Raw genomic sequence first — 21,377 nt, 5'->3', positions numbered from 1 at the left:
CCTATTTCATTTAGAAATTTGTACCATCGTTTCAGACACAATACGTATATACATATAGATAATATAAATAATCACGACTTCTTTATGGCTTCGTGTGAAAGCGCCATTCCACTTGACTCCTGCTATATGCTACGACATACAGAAAGACGAGACTCTCGTTCGCACGGGGGGTCACAGCTAGCCCTGAGGGAGCAGTCATTGACATTGAGAGAGAGAGAGGAAGGGAGAGAGACCGTCGAGAAACGTGACTAATATCGTGGTGCTACCTTTATATGGAAGCTTTTCGTATTTTCTATTCGCCGATAGCCACCTGTAGAATCGGTGATCACGAGCTCGATTTAAATTGAATCATTAGGGCCCGAATGTGTACACCGTTGAATCGTTCTTTCAAGTTCGTGCTATGAATCGTATTCGTTGTCTAATGGTCCATTGTAAATTGAATTTATCTTATATCGTTTAGGGAACGAGATATATTAGTTCGTGAAAAATAAGATGGAATAGAAAGGAACATTTAAAGCATGTGAACAATTATGGTAGCAACATCAAGTAAATTATACGGTAAGATAACATTAAAAGGTATACGCATGTTGTCTGAACATTTGTCTAATTATACGCTCGTTGGCGCCAGAAAGGTTCAGATAATAAAAAAAATGCAATTACTTCGTCTTGGAGATTTTATGAAATATCATAAAGGATATAATTCATATGCAGAACGGAAGATACGATTCAAAATAAGATTCACGAAATTGTAGATAATTGAAGATATCATTTAATTTTCAAAAGAATTAGTCGAATGCATATACACCTAACCTAACTAATAATTGATATCAAAAATATTATATATTTTACTATAGTTTACTATTTCAGTACAAGACACAATCTTAAAACTTGTTTTGTAATTAACCAAAAATATTTACCAAAAAATTCAATATTTATTCAAAGAAATATTTTATCGATTCTTAAAATTGTAAAAAATTATTACTCATAATAAAATCATTTAAAATATTCTAAAAAAATGTTCCAAGAGGTGAGACAGAGCCACGATTTACCGTATTTTAATTTGCTTGGTTGATATAGAAATTCTGAATAGTATTAAAACAGGTTTCTCGCGAACGTCTCATTTCCGACGATTCAGTATTCGACAGTCGTTCTGCTGGTTCGTATTCGTCGAGGTTTATTGCCTCGAGCAGCGTAGAAAGTATAACGCAAATCCTTTTGATAAACTGTAAACGGTCATAGAGATATATAAAGCCAAATAAATAAAGAACGATTCGTTTCTGATAACATTCGTCCAAGTGTCAATCTCTTAGGGATTTGATCATTCTACCCAACAGAAATGAAAAATACTCTTTCGGTATATAAATTTTAGTTAAAAATTTAAAATGTCTGTCAAATCTTCCACAGAAACACTTAACTAAATGACATTTCAACACGACGATTTCTATCAATATATACCTCCCCTCTCTTCGAAACGATCACTTTTAAAAATGTATTCTGAGTCGAGCAATACGTAACTGAAACTTGAACAAAAACATTCTTGTTGGATCTTCCAGAACAATCACTCGTATTGACCAATCACGTAACTTCGTTCGAACTCTTCTCACGAAATAGAAAGATTATCCTTTTTTTGCACGAAAGCAAAGGATTAGATTAATCCTAAATCGCAAAATAACACTTTTGATAAACGTTACCCTTGTTCCTCTTCAGCAGTCGGCGATCCCTGTTGCGCGATGCGAAACACGTCCATCGTCGACATGGTGCTGCGCTGGCCAGCACACTGTTGACACACGATCACAGGTCACATATCGACGCCACTTTTCTCCTATCATCCGACCGTTAAGGATACTTTCCTCGATTCGAATTCACGTATCGATGCCGCGCACTCAGTACGATCCACGTGTGAATGCGCGCTAGCTGTACAAGTTAAGTATGTGTCCAGGTTAGCTGGCGCCCGTCAAGGCTAATATCGCCACAAGAATGGTGCGTGTTGAGAACGATGTATGCAAGATCGGTGCCGGTAGCGTAACAGGTTGCGAGTCTACATCGATTTTCTACGATCTACGGCTGGCCCAGAGCAGTCGATCGTTCGTGTCGATCGAAAACCAGTGAAGAGCGACGCACGGCAGCGACCAACTCACTGCAGTCTCGTGTAGTGTCGCAGCGAGAAGCGGTCACGCCGCACCTCTGCCTCTGTTGCCGCTGTTCCTTCTACCTGTGCACAGCCACGCACACCATCATTTTTCTTTTACTTGTGTATACCGGGCCGTCGTTGTTCGTAAATGCTCGTTTGCCGCGGACGAAACGCGTTTCTTCTACCTGCACGTTCAACACTGTCAAAGTAGTCGTAGAGATGCTATTAACCACTGTATACACCGCTATCTTTCGGTCGTCGTGTCACACTCATACATATAAATTTTCCACTAATACTACGGCGCGATATGTACGTATAGATACGGATATTTATCTCTAACTATATTGTGTACGAACAGGTTCCACGCGGTTGTATATACATACATAGAAGTACGCTAAGTTGACACCAGTCGCGCTTGTGTTGCGTGATGACACATGTGTCTTTCGCGTATGCACAGGTAGATGGTGTTCCTTTCATTTGCATATTTTCTTGCACGTATACATTTCAATGGACATTGAATGTTTACCATATCTGTGTATGTACTTGCTTTCTTTGGCTTATTAGAAAAAAATACACGCGAGGACTTTTCCCTTTTCGCCAATGCAACGTGCAGACGTTGATATATACTTTGCTTGTAAAAGGATAGGTTAGTGTGCTTCGTGCTACACCGATACGTTTGACTCACGTTCAGACGCATTTCCGTTTACCTGCGTTGGGGACATATATCGACATGTGATTTCCATCTGTGTAACGGTCTACGAACGGAGACATTTACGTACCATTCGTGAAACAGTTGTAAGAACACGTCCTTCTATCCGACTATATGTTCAAAAATATATTTCTTTGATCAGTGTGTGTGTGAGCGGTGCTACAAAGAAGAACGGTTTCCTTTCATTCGTGTATCGATTCTTATACATCGATATTTATCCTGGCTAGTCGTGCGTAAACGTTACACGAACACATTTCATCATCTATGCACACATGCAACGGTAAAAACTTGCTTTTTATATATATGTACTCAAATCGATTGCTCGAATATAGAACTCTTTTGGAACAATCGTAATCTTTTTGAGTATTGCGATCTTCAATATACGAAATTGTGATAAATCTTATATTATTTCTGTAATGTTAATAACGCAATATGTTATATGATTCGAATTTGAAAAGAGAAAAAAAAAATAAATAAATAGAATATTTGTTTATACGATGAAAGTATTATTAACATAATTTCCTCTATGAAGATTGTCTTTTACTTTCACCTATTCTGAATCCTAGTATTGCATACTTAATACCACTTTATTTATTATAAATTTTATTTTACATATAACAATTATTTTTAAAATTCATTTTTCATAAATATATATTATTATAACCTAATTCAAAAGTATTATTTTTTTTATTAAAATATATTAACAATCTTTATGAAAATATATAAAACTTAAATGACTGTAAATGTTTAAATAGAAAACGCTAATGTTTGAAGAAAGTTCGTTAAATGAAATATCTTTGATTGAGTACTTCTTGTTCGGTTTATTTAAGATGTTTGCAAGTGTACTAACGAATCTATTTGACATTATATTTTATTATTTTTTAATTTCGATTATAGTTTTAAAAATATATTTTCAAAACAATTTTTTTTTTTTTAGTGAAATATAAATAATTGTTTGATTCTAATGAAGCATTTAAAATGTATTTGTTTACATAATATGAATAATTAAATTTTTCAATAAATTTGCTGTAAATAAATATAAAAAAATAATTTTATAAAATTGTTTCGATAAATTTTAAAATTATTATAAAGTTAACATCAAATATTTATGATACATATAATTATATAATATATTAAAAATTATAGTAACATATCTACAACAAATTTTGAATTTTAAAAAGAAAATTAATATTGTTGATAAAGATAAAATAAATAGATATTTTTGTTAAATTAAATAAAAAGATATATTTCTCTTTATGTATAGTTTTGGCTAATATATTTCTATATGCGGTTCACGTTCACACTCCGGATGGAAGTGTACAGTCACGTAAGATGCATTTGATCGTAAGTCATTGCTAGTGCAACAGCTTTGAAATACATGGCTACAAAATTGTAATATTTTTTTATTTATTAAAAAAAAAAACAAAATATTAAATTATTCAATATGCATGTACAAAGTAAAAAAAAGACCATATGATAATTATAATTATTATATTTATATATTTATATTATTATTATATTTAATATTATTAACACAATTTGAATAAAATTAAAAAATGTTATTGAGATTATTTACTTACAAAACATTATTTATAAAACACAATCATGTGTATATAAAGTAAAGTCTTCATTCTTCATTTTTTACTAATTATATAGAGTGTATAAAAAATTTATACATTTATGTAAACAAAGAAATTGAAATGAGTTGCTTAATTTTCCTACAATTTTTATATTTTTTTACATATCATATTATTCTATTGTATTTTTATATTTAATTATTTTAATTTTATATAATTCTAGAAAAAATTTTTATATCGAATTAATTCAGTCACATAAATGTTAGCATGTTCTTCATACACCCTGAGCGAAATTATTAAATTATGAATACTCGATATGTAATGTATTTACATTTTATATCTCATGGACGTTATAATATACAAGACGAATTATACATTGATAAAAAATTATCGAATTAAATAAAAAATAAAAATTATCATTAATGACTTATATTTTACAAAATGAATTTTTTATCATATCAAATAATACTATGATATATTCATTTATAATTAACACTTACGAGTGAATGAATTAAAATCAATTGAAACAAAAATAAAATTAATTTTTTAAATAATCATAACTTATTCATTATAATTTCATCCAATAATTATAACTTATTAACATTTTTGTACATAAATAAAAATCATGAATTTCTTGATATTTCTTCCATTATATTCATTATTATAAATATATTATAAATAAACGTGATATTTTTCAAGAGTAATTTTAATTTAATATCTAGTTGGTATTTTTAAATCAAATATATTAGCTGATATAAATTTTATATAATTCGAAATTATTTAAATTTATGGCATCGTAGAAAATCTCATTTTATGAAAAAAAAAAAAATAAAAAAATAAAAATTATATCGCGTTACGATTAGTTCGATTTTATATCTTTAATAAAAATTTCATTTTTTATATACACATCCTTTCATTCATTTATTCTCACGATTGCACTTGTACGACATTTACTTTCATATGTTAATAAGACTATTCAAAGTAACTTGCAATGAAAAGTGCAATGACTTACATTTTAGAAATTTTCTCTTTACAATAATCTTATAAATTACGATTGGACCAAGTGTACGTTAAGATATAACATTCATTATGCGAATATTGAAAACCGGAAGTTATAACTACATGGCCCGTTAAGTTATTTTCATGACAATGAAACGTAATATATAAACGTATTATATATATATCATCTTGTTTATATGAGTTTTTAAATCAAACAAGCATAATTGGTTTATATCTCTTGATTTTTATGAAATATACATCAAAATGTTTCATACATAGATGGTCCATTGTTACTCGTAGTGTATTTGAAACGATCGGGAAACAGCGAGAAGAAGCGATTAAAAAGATTCAATTGTCAATATGATTAGTGTATTGTCAGTAGTGAAAAAAATTTAGTTGTTAAATTTGATTGTAGAAACAAATTATTTGTTAAAAATGAAACAATAAAGAAAACAAGTATGAAGAACATTTTACTTCATTCGTATTACGTATGTATAAAATATAAATGAAATATTTTTTTTTTAGAACGATATAATGATTATATCACACAATTTTTATGTAACATTATGTTGTGCATTCGTAATATCGTTATATAAAATAGAACTTTTTAATAATATATTACCAGAGGTTATGTTCAATAAAAGAAAATTTATACTTTACCTTTGTACTATATTGTGCTTCAAATCATTTTGTAGCATTAAAATATAACAATATTCATTGAATTATTTGAATTATTGCTTCAGTATATACAAATGTTCTCAATAATAATTTGAGAAACATATAAAAATTTTATAAATATCAATTTAAATTTCATTTGACAAATTTGACAACTTGAATATTTTTCTCTTTCAAAGTATTGTATCATGTCATTGTATATTTCAGATAAAAATATGAGGTACATGTATATCATAAAATTGACATTTGTTATCCAACAATTTATAATACAAATGTATATAATCTTAAGTTTTATGCAATAATTAGATCAGGTTAAGGTATTATATTAAAGTTGAACTTACTCGGGCCATGTAAGTATATCACAACTATATACGTTCATACATACATATACATTCAACAAACATACAAATTATTCTTGAGATACATACATTAACCATACTCACACTTTGCTGCTCAATGTATTCATTCTGTTTACAACTAATTCTCTACTTTGATACCTGATTTTGATGTATATTTAACTAGATTTAAATCGTAAATTTTTAATTAACAAATAAATTTTAAACAAGAACAATTCCAATTAGTTTTAATAAATTCAGAAATCTGATATCACATAGTGAGAACATGCTATTTAAACTATACTTTTTTTTTTTTTTTTTGCAAGAAATATGAAATATATCAAATGAAAGAATCTATGTCAGGCATCAGGAACAATTATATAATTATCGTGATTCAGCTTTCGTTTTAGGAGGCCTAAAAGCTTTTAATTTTTTTGCTTTTTTTTGTTTTGTGGCATTAGCACCAGATTGAAAAGCTTTCCAACTATCAACTCTTGATTGTCGAGATTCCTCAAAATTTTTTTGCCACTCACGTTCTAATGCAGCTTGGGCTTCTGCAGATAATTCTTCTTCTCGTTTCCTTTTACGTTGTTCTGCATCTCTAGTTGCTAATTCTCTTCTATAAAAAAAAAAAAGGAAAAAATAAATTAATTATAAATAATTGGATCAATTTTGTAAATTTTTGAATTATTATTATTATTATTATTATTTAAATTAACCTTCTTCTTTCCATATCAGCAAAGAGTTTCATTGTCATAACCCAAACTGCATGCTTGTAACCTTCTTCTGTTTCTTCTTCAAGTATATTTGCACTTTCTGTTTTTCCTTCTTTTTTCATTTTCTTCTTCTTTTCTGCAATCTAATAAATTTACAACCATTATATTTATTACACATATATATTTTTTAAATAAAAAAGATTCATTATTTATACCATATGATCAGTTCTAGCTTTTGCTTCTTCAATAACGTCCATGCATTTAGCTCTAGTTTCTTCATTTTCCAATGTTTTCCATGCTTTGTTAACAACTATAATCAAACAAATAATACTTATAAATTGAACATTTATCATTCTATGAAATAAAAATTGATATATACTTTCAAATGCTTGTTGTGCACGTTCTGCATCATCTTGATTTTTATCAGGATGTACAAGAATTGACATCTATAAAATAGAAATATATTATAATAATTAATATATATTCTTAAATTTATATTTTATACATTATAATAAAAAAAAAATTAACTTACACGTCGATATTTTTTTTTGATTTCATCTATAGAAGTGGATGGATCAATTTGTAATACTTCAAAAGGATTTAAATTAAAATAAGACGATCCAGGTCGTAATAATCTGTCGATTTGTTGTTTAGGAGTTAAGACAGAGTCTCTTTTTTCTATTTCTTTTACCTAGAAGAAAGAGAATTTTTTACAGCTCATAAAATATCTATTTGTTTGGGCGCGAATACATTCGTACAGGTTAGGCTTATTTATAACTCGAAAGTTTATTGAAAAAGCAATTCACTTTATAATATTTTAAAAAATGACAGGTATTAGTTTTTAAATAACGAAAAACTATATAATATATTGTATTTTAAATACGATTTATTATTATTGTTTAAAGCATACATAGTGACGTTTGTTAACCCTTAAAATAAAGTAAAAGTATTTACAGTTATATAATCAAGAATTATATTAAAAATTGATTTTTACACAGGTGAATATTCTAACGTTATTACATCATTCTGAATTTACATACTTCGGAATAAAATTCATTGAATTCGTCTTCTTTCTTAGTTGGACTATCACTGGATATATTCGAGTTGGTAGCAGCCATTTTGATTGTTACTAACTTCCATGCTGTTAGTAGTGCCGCCTGTTAAATCTTAACATTTCGAGTAAATTCATTTTTGATTTATTTATTCAAAAAAATTCGTACAAAAATTTATTATTTTTGTATTCACTCACAGAAAAATTTAGTAATTAATTGATAAATTAAATTATTAAAATTAATTTAGCAATAATATATAAATAATATTATATAACTTATATAAATAAAACAAAGATTTAATAAAATTTTATATATATATATATATATATATATGTTATACACGATATATATAATTGGAAATGAAAGGAATTTAAATTGAATTAAATAATCTTTTAAAATCTTATAATATTTTATTAACAAAGCTTAACAACCAATAAACAAGTGAAGTTTTATAGCGGTAACAAAGATACATTAGACGAAATTAAAATCGTACATTCAATATACATTGCATAAGATTTTTTCAAATCAATAGACTAATACTAATTTTTATGACTAGTCTAGCATGTACACATAACTACTTTCTATCTTCCATTAGGAAATACAGAATGCGTAAATAGGAAGGTGTAAACACTAGTACAACACTATAACATATAGCATATTATTATTTTTACTAATCTAGCATGATATCTAATAACTAATCGTGTACTATTGAACACCAGTTCATACATAAACGCATTATTTTTAATGTTATCTATGAGAGCCAGTCTGTTTAAGGAACGCGATTACAAACACACACAGTTTCCTTGTAACATTTTCTTTACTTATTAACATACGTCACGTTCTTCTATTAACTAGTTACATGAATTGCAAACTAATTGTTTTTACTTACATACATCGACATTATGCAACTCACTGCCTATTTTCTGTATTTTTTTTTAATTCTATCTTTTTTTAACAAATTCTTTTTTTTTAAAGAATCTTAACATTTGTTATTATAATTAAAGATAAAGAACAAGATAAAGATTTTTCTCAACTCTTTCAATAATATGATCAATTTCGAATATATTGAATTCAGATTTCTTGAATCACTATATGTAATATAAAATAAAAAAATAAAAAAAACTTTGATGAGTAAATTTTTCGAAATTATTTATCAATAAAAAAGTCAATAAAAAAGAATTTTCAAACATATATTAATATAAAATTTGAAAAGCAAATATTTAATGAAGTTTTTTTTTTAAATAACAGAATTATTAAACTATTTGTTTAAAATAACAAATAGATTTTATACATAATATTTTAAATATCAGCAACAACAAGGTTAAGATTCTATTTTTTTATTGAAGCAGTTATTAAAACATCAAAAACTTTAGTTGAACACGAAATAGTCAGGACATTGATGTTTTTTACTCTTTTTTTTTGTTTTTGTTTTTGGTAGTGTACGTCGTTTGCATGAAATATAACATTTATGCATTATATTTATAAAAATGATTTTCTTTGTCATTCATTAATTTATAGAATCAAATTTTTCACTTTAACAAACAAAAGTACACACGAAATATATGATATAATTTACAATCAATTAAAATTCATATTATAACCTAATTACATTTCAGTAAATTATCAAATATATATTATGGGAATTGATTAAAATTGAAATATTATCATATATGATTTAATATAACTGTACATTATGCACTTCTAAATGAATCCAACCTCTACGGTACAATACAAAAACCACAATAACTTATCTTCTTTTTTCTTGTTTGCCACACACGTGATTATATGTATATTAGAAATTCTATACGAACTAACGATTAATGATACCAACGGTCGAAGTTCGAAAAGCATTTGCAAATTGTTCGCGACGTTAAAACATATGCTTAAACTTCACACACTGATTTGAAAGTCTCGATAACTATTGACTGCAAAGATTATGTGATATAAATGACAATAGACAATTTTTATGATCCTATGTAGTTCTCTCAATCGATCTAACCTGATGATTGACTTATTCTTACAATTTAACTATTTATTAAACCGCACGTCTTAGACCCGGTCATACGTGCAAATTCAAGAGGGGTTAATAATCAAGAATGCGAATATATTTGGAAGTAAAATTCTCGAGAATAATTTTTGGACACTGCATTGAGAATAAAATTTGAAAACAAAAGTTATTCTTAAGAGATATACAAGAACCCGAAAATATTGGGATATTCGGGACGGGTCGGATTGGCTCGGGTTGGATCGGCTTAGCTCGAGTCGATTCGGATCGCGTCGGATCCTGAAAGTATCTCATAGTTCGAGAATTTCAGAATTCTTGAAAATATTAGAATTTCTCTAAAATTTCCAAGAATTTCTAAATTTTCAGGAAATTTTGATTCTGATATCGAATTACGAGATACTTTTGGAACTCTGATAAGATGAATTCTCAATTTGATCTGACCTGACATTTTTGGATTCTCGCACACTAATCTCTCGAGAATTTTATTCTAAAATGTATTTGCAACTATACGTATACAATGTATGTAATACGATACAATGTATATCGATGCTCATATGACCGAACTTTTATATACAATGAAATACATAAAGCTAGTTGTACTAACAATATCTAGAAATTTCTCTCTTTAGTATTTTAATATATAATGCGTGAAAGGAATGATTTTCTAATTAATGAGAAACAAGCGAATAAAATAATTAAACTTATAATTATTCTCTAATGGTTATGAAATTAGAAAATCTCTATCTTTAAATTCTTTGCAAATTTTCTTTTTTTTTTTCTTCATTTATTTTCGAGATGGACTATGTTCCCACGACTGTGTTTCTCATTCGGAATACGAAAGTACTTAAAAACATTCGAATGTCCGAATTAATATGATCCGCAGCGACGTACAATATATCAGAAAATATCACGAAGATATTAGAATTCTTTTACACGGAGTTGATCACGATGTTAAACATTTTTAATCGTGAAACTGTCTTATCGAAGAATCGTTTGCATTTAAAAGAACAGTCTCGATTTAAAGGTCTTCCTCAAGATTCTCGCGAACTTCTTCGTGAAGTTTCTGTCAAAATATATATATTTGTATATTTATATTTTTTTTTTGTTGTCCGTAAAAATTTACATCTATGTAACTTATCGATATGCACCCAAAAGCTTATCGTAATAAAGCGATATATGTTATACGTTATATCTGACTTATCAGAAGTTATTAGATCGCTTAGATGAAAACATGCGCCGAATAGCGTACAATTATACTGGTTATAGACATAGAGATTGGTCGAATTTTTCATTGATGGGTCGATATATGTATACACTTACCAAGAGCGCAAGATGAAGTTTCGAAAATCGAATTCTTCGCAGAAAAGCTATAAATTTTCTTTTACCGATCGACGGTTATTGTACACTTATGTATATTTTATTCAGCGGATAATGGTCCTTTGATTTCTTGATAATTGATCTTCATATGTATCTTGCCGATTTTCGTAGAAATTTAATATTTTTACAAAGTGGTATATTACGTCAAAGCAAATTTTCTCAGGGTTTTCTTTTTGGGTCGTTTCTATAAATTTTATTGTATTTGCTACAACCAAAAAAGAAAAAGACATGACACTCGACTTATACATTAAGATGGAAAGAAGAAATTTTTAAAGGGTGTTTCTTCGATTTTATTTTAAGTTAATTTTATATCGTTAAGAACTTAAAGATGAGAAACCAAAGCACCATTGAATGTTATTACATTTCTATAAGACATTAACACAGTTATTACATCTACCATTTTTACACACTTTTTAAAACACATTAGGTAGATCTCTCGTATCAGACATCTGTATATGTTCATCGTAATTACCTTATACTTAAATTATCAATAGTTTATTTTGCTGGAATGAATCGTAATTTTATTAAATATTGATTTTTTTTTTTATTAGAGAAATTAAAATTTCGTGTTCAATTAATCCTTGGAAAGATAAAATTGTTAAAAATATTTTTATTTTTATAATACAATGATTGCAATTTATGAATCGTATTATACGAGAGTTTCTTTTCCAATTTAATTTAGAAATCACACAATTCAAAGTTGAAAGGAAAATTATTCAAATTAATAAAATTATTTAAATTTATTAATTATTATTATTAAAATCGCATTGTATCGTCATAATATAAAGATTTCCAATTACGAATCGTATTATACGAAACTTTCTTCTATGATGCGCAATTTAATTTCATTAATTCAGAAATTAAATTTCTGCATAGGTAAAGATTAAATGAATCATAAAATAAAAAGAAAAAATTGTTAAAATTAAAAAGATTATTAAAACTATCAATATTATTAAAATTATCAAAATCGTATTATACGAAAATTCGGTATAAAATTCAAATTTGAATTTTCAATATTTATAATAAAATCACAACGAAATTATACGTAAGTGTATATATATATAAAAAAAAATTTTACGTATATAATTAACAATCAATCCAGCAAAATAAAGCTTGTTACATTATTATAGATACAACATACTATATAAAAATTTGACAGTAACATTCGCAAATATATTCGTCATATTTGGCGAATACAACGCTAATATTCGCACACACACGTATAAACTTTCAAAATCTATTTGGCACTCTCCTAGTTTCATCAAAAAGGCGAGCACGCTTGCTATATTCATCAATTCAAAGACATTGCATCGAGTATAGCTTTACTCTTTCGCTACAGTATTTGCTTTACACTATACTTTAAGTTTTTTTCCTTAACGTTAACATTGGTCTAAGAGGATATTTTCTTTTTTATTCTGTTTATTTTGCATAAAAAATATCAATTGTTACTTCGCGAATGAATTATCCCAACGTTCATTTGTCTTGCTATAATATATGTTATTGTAAATAGAATTTATCCAGTCAAGATATTTGAGAAATTAAATTTAATTTAATTCAATGTATATCAATATATGTATGCAACATATAGTATATATGTATATTTCTTTTTGGTCTTCGGGTTAATTTTAAAATAGATATAAGATATTAATATTAATTTGTAAATAATTTTTGTGATTTTGACTGAATTTTGATCTTTAAGCATTCGATAACAGATTCTTTTGATTTTGATAAGTAATAGATTTGATTATGTAATTTTTTTTGATATATTTGCAAAAATATATAAATAAATAATTTTAGAAAGAAAAAAATATTTTTATTTATACGCTACAGAGCGAAATAAAGAAAATTGAAAATTATGAAGCTAGTGTAGATAGTGTTGATGATCGTGTTGTAAAATTTCTTTAAATATCTTCAGTTACTTTATTTACACGAGTTAAATTAGACTAAGATAAATATCTTACGACAAAAGCACTATTCTATATAGTCAGTACAATATATATATCCTGTTTCGTGTATAGACTTGCTGGATTCAGACAAAGTAATAATTTACTTTAAATATTTATTTTCCAATTTTTGATCTTGCAAATTATTCTTTGTAAAATATAATCTTCTTAAATTGTTAATTATCATTAAATATTTATTATTAATTATTTTAATTACATTCGAAGCTTTTTAAGTTTGATTCACTGCAAAATTATAAACTCTGGAAGAACAATTAATTATATATTTTTAATTTATCCCTTTTTTTTTAATCTTATTCTGTTTCAGCATAGATTTTATTAACGCACAATTTTGGTACAGAATATTTCTGAAGTGCACTGTAGCATAGATCGTAAATGACCTAATTGCTTTAGCAGATAAAATTTATTGCAATTGCAAAATTATCACGAAATTTAATAACAATTAAAGCACTGGTTGTTGCATAAGCTCGTGATTTATTTAGAATTCTGCTTAGAATTTGATTTTGCGGATATTACGTTTTCGATATTAATAAACCGAGATCGATGCGATAAAAAAGCAAATATTCTTCGAAAAATATTTCATTCCTTGGAAAAATTTAATTCTCAAATTTCCAGGAAAGTCTTTTTATTCTTAAATTTTCAATTTTATACTTTGATCTCTCGTTCTTTTTTTATATCGATTTACGAAAGAGAATACAAATTACTTTCTCAATATTTAAAATTGACAATTGAATTGTTCGTTTATTTTTAAATTTTAAAATAATTATTATCCATTTTGCACGCCTGTACCCAGCATTTCTGTGAACTGTATTCTGATCCATTATTTCGTGTGTCATGTACGTTTGGAATACAAGAATGAATTGTAAACATACGAGGGAACAGATTGTGTGGGTCACTAGGCATCGACACACATTGAAAACGATCCATGTTTTCAATTAATGGATCATTTTTATTTCATCTCAATGCGTGTCGCGCATTTATATGTTGCATTTTGATTTCGAGCTGTCAGCCATTGGTTTTATTATTATTATTATTATTATTATTATTTCTTATATTATTACTTACGTAATAGATTATTATTTCGTATTTTATTATTATTATTATTATTATTATTATTACTATTATTATTATTATTATTATTATTTTATTTCCTTTTAAGACTAGATATCTTAACGATAGATCATTTAAAGGCTGTCAAGTGTTCCGTTTCGAAACGAAAATCAATATCACAATAGTGTGTATTAAAATAAATTATAGTACTTGTCTCGAATGTTAATGTAAATTATCGATTATTAATTATGTTTTGTTTGATGATGTCATGATTTTTTTTTTTTTATGCAGATGTATTTATATTTATATTATGCGTGTAAATGCAACGATGTGATGATATGTTTTTGTTATATCAAATTAACAGTTATATTTTTGGAATGCGTTCTCAATTTGTTTGCCTATATATATATATATATATATGTATGAATTAGATAATTTCGTTTTTAAAAAAAAAAAAATCGTGGGACAATTTCTAGATTTTTTTCTTTAAAAATTAGAAGAATTTTTTTAAAGAAAATCGAAGATCAGTAGAATCCAACCTAACCTAACTAATTAATAGATAGCTACAGGATATTAATTTCATTATAATTCTATATTCTATAATAATTTTATCAAAAGATGCATGTAAATAAAAATTTATCAGTCGAAACCAAGTGCTAAATTAATTAAAAAAAAAAAAATGCATGACTAAAATTATTACAATTTATACTACTGTACCAGATATTATTTGAAGATGTCCTTTTGAGCTTACATACACTTTATCGTCATTCAACAGATGTAAAAAAAAGCTCGTACAGGACATTGAACTGCTTCCTGCGCGAAACGAAAATATCAATTGGCAATTATTTTTCTTCTTAACAGGCTCAAAAAAATATATTCTTATATACTCGTGATAGATTAAATTTAATTCTCAATGCATTTTGCTTCGCGTAACTTTAAGAAGATTATTTTATATATATATATTCTTTCTCGTTATATATTTTAATTTCTAAATAACCTTTTTATTAAGAGATTATTAAGAAAATTAAAAAAAAAAAAAAAAAAAAAGAAAAATTTTCAATGTAATTTTTCTTTCTCCTTTTTAAATTAAATTCGAAACTAATAAATTTTTTCCTTTCGAACATCAACATGCTATATATAATAATAATCGTGTATTACTCGTGATTTTCAATAAATTTTTACATCTAATCATTTTCACTTTTTTAATCGAAGCAAAAATGTTTCTCACATTACGAAAATTACCGGTATCGCCATTATCGCGATACTGCATGCTAATAAATATAACTATGTAGCTACTGTTTGTCCTGTTCGTAGGTAAAGAGAGCTCTCCTTCCCTTAACAAACTATTATTAATTTTCACGATGCTTAATGGCGACGTATTTACGATCATTTATCATTAGCAGGAAGCAGAATATCGCGTTTCACATTTAATCCTTTAACCCTTTAACCGAGTCATAACTCGCCACTTGAATCAACCTTAAATCTCTTAATTATCCCTTTTTTTTTCGTATCTCGTATATAATTTTCTGTTGAAAATAAATTATTCTATTTTTTTTTTTTTTTTTTTTAAGGATAAGACAGAATCATTTCCACTATTACTCTTTTCAAAGAATCTTTTCTATTAAAGTAACTTTGTTGATTTTGAAATTTATTCGCTTCCAGATCTCATGTATCCCTTCTGTAATTAAATTAAATCTTAAATCTTCTTTAACTTTTTTTTGTACAAAAATGGACAAGCGAATAAATCTTCCACGTATAAGAAACAATTGAAGAATTTGAGATCTTTCAATTAATTTTGATTTTGGCGAGAATGTTGTAAATGATTCTGGATGAACAATATGATCCGGTTAACAGGTTAAACAATCTCTTCTCTTCTATTCCAATAAGCATACACCCACGCGCATACTATAATATAATTTATCCACACTGAGACACACGCACAAACAGTCAACGATGGCGCATCTTATCTAACATTCGCAGGATTTTTCCTGTAACGAGCGACATTTTAGTAGCTGCCTTAATAAAAATTCTACACCATTCTCGTCGCGTGATACGCGAAGAATGTGTAATCTCTGTATTTTTTTTTTGTGTTTCAACGTGCAAGCGGCTATTCCGACTGGAATTAAGAAAAACTATGACCATCAATTTTTATTTCTTCTTTGTGTGTGTTTGTGGGATTACTTCTCGTTCTGTTACTTTTGGTGTTTTTTTTTTTTTTTTTTTTACCTTTTTTTTCTTTTTTCATTTTTATTAATATTGCTCGACAGTGTGTAGTAAATAAGAATACTTGAAACTATTGTAATATTGGAAAGTATAAAAATTTTTGAAAATACCAACAGATCCCCTCTTCTTCCCTTTCAATTCTTCGATTCTCGTGATCAAAGATTTTGTGAATTATTTCGACAGTGTAATTAATGGATTTCATCGTTTCGATTCAAATTGTTCTGCTAGCATCATGGGGCAAGTAACAGATCTCTGATGATTCCATAAATAAATAACACGACAAACATACTCGATTACACTAAAAGCCAACATGCTTCAAACTTGCTAATAAAAATCTCTCTTCTTTCTTACTTCTTTCTTCCTCTTCATTCTCTATTGTTATTTCTTTAATTCACAAGCTATGAATAGAATATTGAAATCAACTTGAAAAATAGGTGTAACACAACGTGATGTATCCTCATAAATTTGTATCGGTACACAATCGAATAAATAACGAACACAGATATGTATATATAAATGTCCATAGAGAGGATATTATCAAGTTGTGAAAGAAAAAAATTTACAGAATTGGCACGGTGAATACAGTTCACCATGGATGAAGTGAGCCATGTCCAGGCTCGTTTCCGGTTCACCCCCTTCACCAACGTCCACGCTAAGACCTTGAAATTTACAAGGTCATACGTGGAGAACGGTGGAGGGGGTCTGGCCGCTATGCTTGATCCACCTCGTGACAGACCTCCATATAGTCTGGGTTGTGCATTATATCCTTGATCATGTCCTTTAGGATTGGGTAACGAGGAAAGATTGGATACACTTTTGAGCTATTGTACTCCTCCTGTAGCAGATGATATATTAATGTTATCAAGGTGACAAATTGGATCTTGATTGTAGAGTTGCATAGAGTGATAATTGGGAGAGGAAGATGAGAAAATTTGTGTGTTCAATCTTCCTTGGTTGGAGAGAGATTGGTAATATTTGCTTTTAAGTTTAAGATATTTTATCTACAAGTTAGAATACTGGAATTGCTGTCATTTTTTGATTCTTATTGGGCCTAGATTTTAGATTTATAAAAAGCATATAGGATTTCTTTGCTTTGTTTGTGAAAATTTAAAAGATTCATAGAACTCTTTTCATTGAAAAATAAAAAAAATATCAGGTAGAGCATTTCAACTAAAGAAAAAAGATAAAAGTTGTGATTACAAATATATATTCATACTAGTATATAACTAGTAAAAGGTATAAATATAAATTTCATTAAGTTTTAATCATCAAATATTTCTTATATATATATATATATAACTTGTTAATTTTCAAATATAATATAATTCTATATATTACTTTTCAAAGTATGTAACTTGATAATAATTCTTCTCATAAGTTTCTTTCCAATTCAAATAATATATATACAATAAAAAATACATGGGTAAATATATATACATATATATAAAATAAGATAGCATTTAATAATTGGATACTGATTAATTCAATTGAACAACACACAGGTGAGACAAGTTACAAATAAGAAATTCTTTCTTGACATTTTACAAATATGATGTAAGTCTACTGTTAATAATTCTTCAGAGTTGTTTCAAATATATTCTTGAAGATTATTTATTCATTACTTCACATTCAGCTTCGATGAATGTGCAAAAGGAAGAGTTAGTGGTACTTGGTTCACTTGTATATACCTTTAAGTCTCGGATGAGGTTTCTCAGTCCTGTATATTTTTTCAACAATCTATAAAGGTCGTTAGTCATTTGCGTGTTCTCTGCTTCGATTTGGGCTGTTGTCATACCTGTGCATATTGAAACAAAGTCGATATAGAGGCAAATCAATAAGCGTAAGTTGCATTCGACTAAAACGAATTTTAACCTAAAATTTAATCCGTTAAATTTCGAACAATAAAACTGGCATTACTTTTATAAAATACAAAGCTAGTATTATTTTACTTTAATAAAGATATTACGACTTCTCTATGAGGATAAATTTGATGTACGTACAATAATGTTGAATGACAATATCGTCAGAATACCATAACCGATCTCTTCTTGTACCTATCGAGCACGTATGATAGCACGTAATATATTATTCATGCTTGGAAACTTTCCAACCGACAGGGCAGCCATCGAGTTGTGTCTTTTCCTCACAATTTGTCCAACAATTTGAAAGATTGCTCGTGTTTTATTTTCTTTTTTCATAAATTTGATCTTTTCTTTTATTTACATTATTGAAAAAAATTATAAACCTAAAATTTTAACCATCTGTCTTGTCCACGTTTCTCTTAATACGTATGTATATATATATACAGAGAAAGTTATTATATTTATGGACGAACTTTGAAAGGTTTATTCCAGATAAATTCCAGATCAAGAAAGCAGTTATCAAGCAATTTAAGTTGGATGAAGCGAGAGTGAAATAGAACCAGATGCTCGTGTGACAGAGATAGCGCCATCTAAGGTAAAAACTTTAGCACACTTAGCATTTTTGTATTCTTTTATCTCTAAGGAATTGATCTTCTAAAGGTGAGTACTCTGATGATATATTTTTAAGAAAAATTTCAACTCACTCTCGAGTCTTTCAATGCGTTCTCTCTTGGTTTCAGCTTCTTCGGCCAGCCGGGCCGAAGTCTTCACACCTTCCCCGCTTTTGTGGGTCTTCTCCATAATGGAACAGGCGCGCAGGACAAAGGCAGGCACGGTCTCCTGTTTCTCCTGCTTCGGTATATCCACCAGGGTCCAGTATTGGGTCTCCAACTTGATCACATCCTCAAAAAGAAGAGAGATTTTTTATTAAAAAAAATCTGTTAAAATTAGCCTAAAGTTTCAGATTCAAACATTGAATTAGATTATGAGAAATTGAATACACAGAAAAAGAAATTTTTAGATGATTTGAATTGATTGAAATTTGGATTTTAGAATTTTAGATTGGTTAGATAGAGATTTAATTTTCTCAAATTTTATAAGATTTTTTTAATTTCATAATTGTGTGAAATATGCTGTGATAGGTAGAGTTTTGTTCATATTTCTTAAGAAGAAAAAAAAATTTTGGGTTACCTTGATCATTAGTTTCAAGAGGTTGTAACGTTGGAACACGTTGCGTACTTGCTTGCTGTCGGTATATTTGCACATAAGTTCAACGAGGGCACGTTTAGCAATCTCGTAACTGCCATCGAGGCGTATCCTCACGATTCTTAGTCTCTCGTTCGTTTCAATCACCTCTTCCTTAGTTTGTCCACCTGTTCAAGAGGTTCAAGAATTTGTTTAAAATTTTTCTATTAAAAAATTCTACTAAAACACTTTCCTGTTATACACGACAAATCAATATTGATCATTAGTTACAGATTTTCTGTTTTCAAGATTTTTATTCAGAAATATAATTATTATACATATTCGGTTACTTTCATAATATTGGGTTAATTCTGTGCCCAGTAATGATTTTTATTAAAATTTGTAAATTGATTTGCTGACATTCGTCAGAATATTCAACTTTTTATTTTTATTACAATATGATATTTAAATTATTTTAAATACATTAATAATATGCATTAAAATATTAAGTATATTAATGTATACAAGTCCATAAAAAAATCCTATTAAATACCATTAATCTTCGTATTAAAAAAAAAAAAATAAAAAAAGATGTATCTTTCAATTAACAATGATTTACAATAACGGAGAGAAAAGTTTTATTATTACCATTATTAATATTACAGATTAAAAATAAAAAAAATAAAATTTTCATTATTATTATTACCATCATTATTTATAATCGAAGAAAAAAATGAAGAGTACTGGATAACAAAGGGACTAAAGTTGCCTTGTCACGAGCATCGCCATTACTTCATATCCATTCTTTGCCCTTAACCCTTTGCCGATCCTCGAACATTAATAAGCGATGCAATCTCCACATACACATGCACGTGCAAACACGTTGTGTGTCCATTCACCAAGCTGGTTTAATAACATTATTGCTTTCAGCCGTATCGTGTACGCCTAATGAGAAAATTGATGTTGCCGCTTGGTTACAGGGAATTCGTTTCTGTTTTAATTAAACCTCTCCTTTATTGCCGTTGAAGGAGGTAAGTGCATGCTTTATTCGACGATTTATGTTAAACGAATTATTGGTTAATAATTAATAATGATTATTAATATTTCAAATATTTATAACGAGATGGAGCAAAGTTGTAATTAATTTTTTAAATATTTTCCGCCCCGTTATAAAAAGATATTTCCAGGCGAAGAAATAATAAATATCGAGTTTTTTTGATGGGTCGATTTCGATTTTCCATCAAAGAGAATTTCCAAAAAAATAATTTCTTCTCGTTACAACGCAATTTCATATAAATTCACTGAAATTTCATAATTTCATAATTTCTTTAAAATTAAAATTTTTTTTTAAATTTCCTTCCTAAGATATCCTCCCTCTAAATTATCAATTATCGATCCAGTTAATAAAATATAATATTATTTTTATTCGGTCGAAAGTAATTTAATTCGAGAAAGGTACACGAATCGTTGATCCGGCTTTAACGAATTTATCCCAGAGGAAACGTTCGCGACTATTCCAA

General features: G+C 27.8%; 3 protein-coding genes and 1 long non-coding RNA gene across 8 annotated transcripts in view; 1 reads left to right on the top strand and 3 right to left on the bottom strand.

The window, feature by feature from the left end:
• The window catches only part of LOC100866959 (uncharacterized), a 53,355-nt gene extending 51,170 nt beyond the window's left edge, over positions 1–2,185 (bottom strand). For both annotated transcript variants that reach the window (XM_086913403.1, XM_086913427.1), the window contains exon 1: positions 1,692–2,185. In XM_086913403.1, the coding sequence (XP_086769529.1) occupies positions 1,692–1,756 (65 nt within the window). In that variant the 5' untranslated portion in view covers positions 1,757–2,185. The remainder of the gene's footprint in view (positions 1–1,691) is intronic.
• A 357-nt stretch (positions 2,186–2,542) lies between these two features.
• On the top strand, positions 2,543–20,550 carry LOC105737385 (uncharacterized). 2 transcript variants are annotated; one of them, XR_015293783.1, is made up of 3 exons: positions 2,543–3,120; positions 19,165–19,267; positions 19,413–20,550. It is a non-coding gene; the product is annotated as an uncharacterized LOC105737385 (long non-coding RNA). The 2 variants fall into 2 exon arrangements; XR_015293787.1 differs by having other exon boundaries at positions 2,572–3,120; positions 19,154–19,267.
• LOC100867192 (dnaJ homolog subfamily C member 8) lies at positions 6,271–8,288 on the bottom strand. Its single transcript, XM_012495180.3, has 6 exons — positions 8,183–8,288; positions 7,675–7,833; positions 7,522–7,588; positions 7,358–7,452; positions 7,146–7,285; positions 6,271–7,045 (listed from the first exon to the last, which is right to left on the bottom strand). Exons 1-6 carry the CDS (start codon positions 8,258–8,260, stop codon positions 6,811–6,813), a joined length of 774 nt encoding a protein of 257 aa, XP_012350634.1. The 5' UTR covers positions 8,261–8,288; the 3' UTR covers positions 6,271–6,810.
• Positions 17,318–21,377, bottom strand: part of LOC100864824 (uncharacterized) — a 119,252-nt gene continuing 115,192 nt past the window's right edge. For all 3 annotated transcript variants that reach the window (XM_086913532.1, XM_012495182.3, XM_086913540.1), the window contains 4 exons: positions 19,864–20,045; positions 19,377–19,575; positions 18,499–18,605; positions 17,318–17,645 (listed from right to left, as the gene is read on the bottom strand). In XM_086913532.1, the coding sequence (XP_086769658.1) occupies positions 17,520–17,645; positions 18,499–18,605; positions 19,377–19,575; positions 19,864–20,045 (614 nt within the window). In that variant the 3' untranslated portion in view covers positions 17,318–17,519. The remainder of the gene's footprint in view (positions 17,646–18,498; positions 18,606–19,376; positions 19,576–19,863; positions 20,046–21,377) is intronic.

This window comes from Apis florea, unplaced genomic scaffold (assembly GCF_048593485.1).
Source record: "Apis florea isolate Af1SG1 unplaced genomic scaffold, ASM4859348v1 contig_1914_pilon, whole genome shotgun sequence".
Classification (NCBI taxonomy): Eukaryota; Metazoa; Arthropoda; class Insecta; order Hymenoptera; family Apidae; genus Apis; species Apis florea.
The sequence above is the reverse complement of the archived record's forward strand: the minus strand, read 5'-3'. Positions and strand labels throughout refer to the sequence as shown.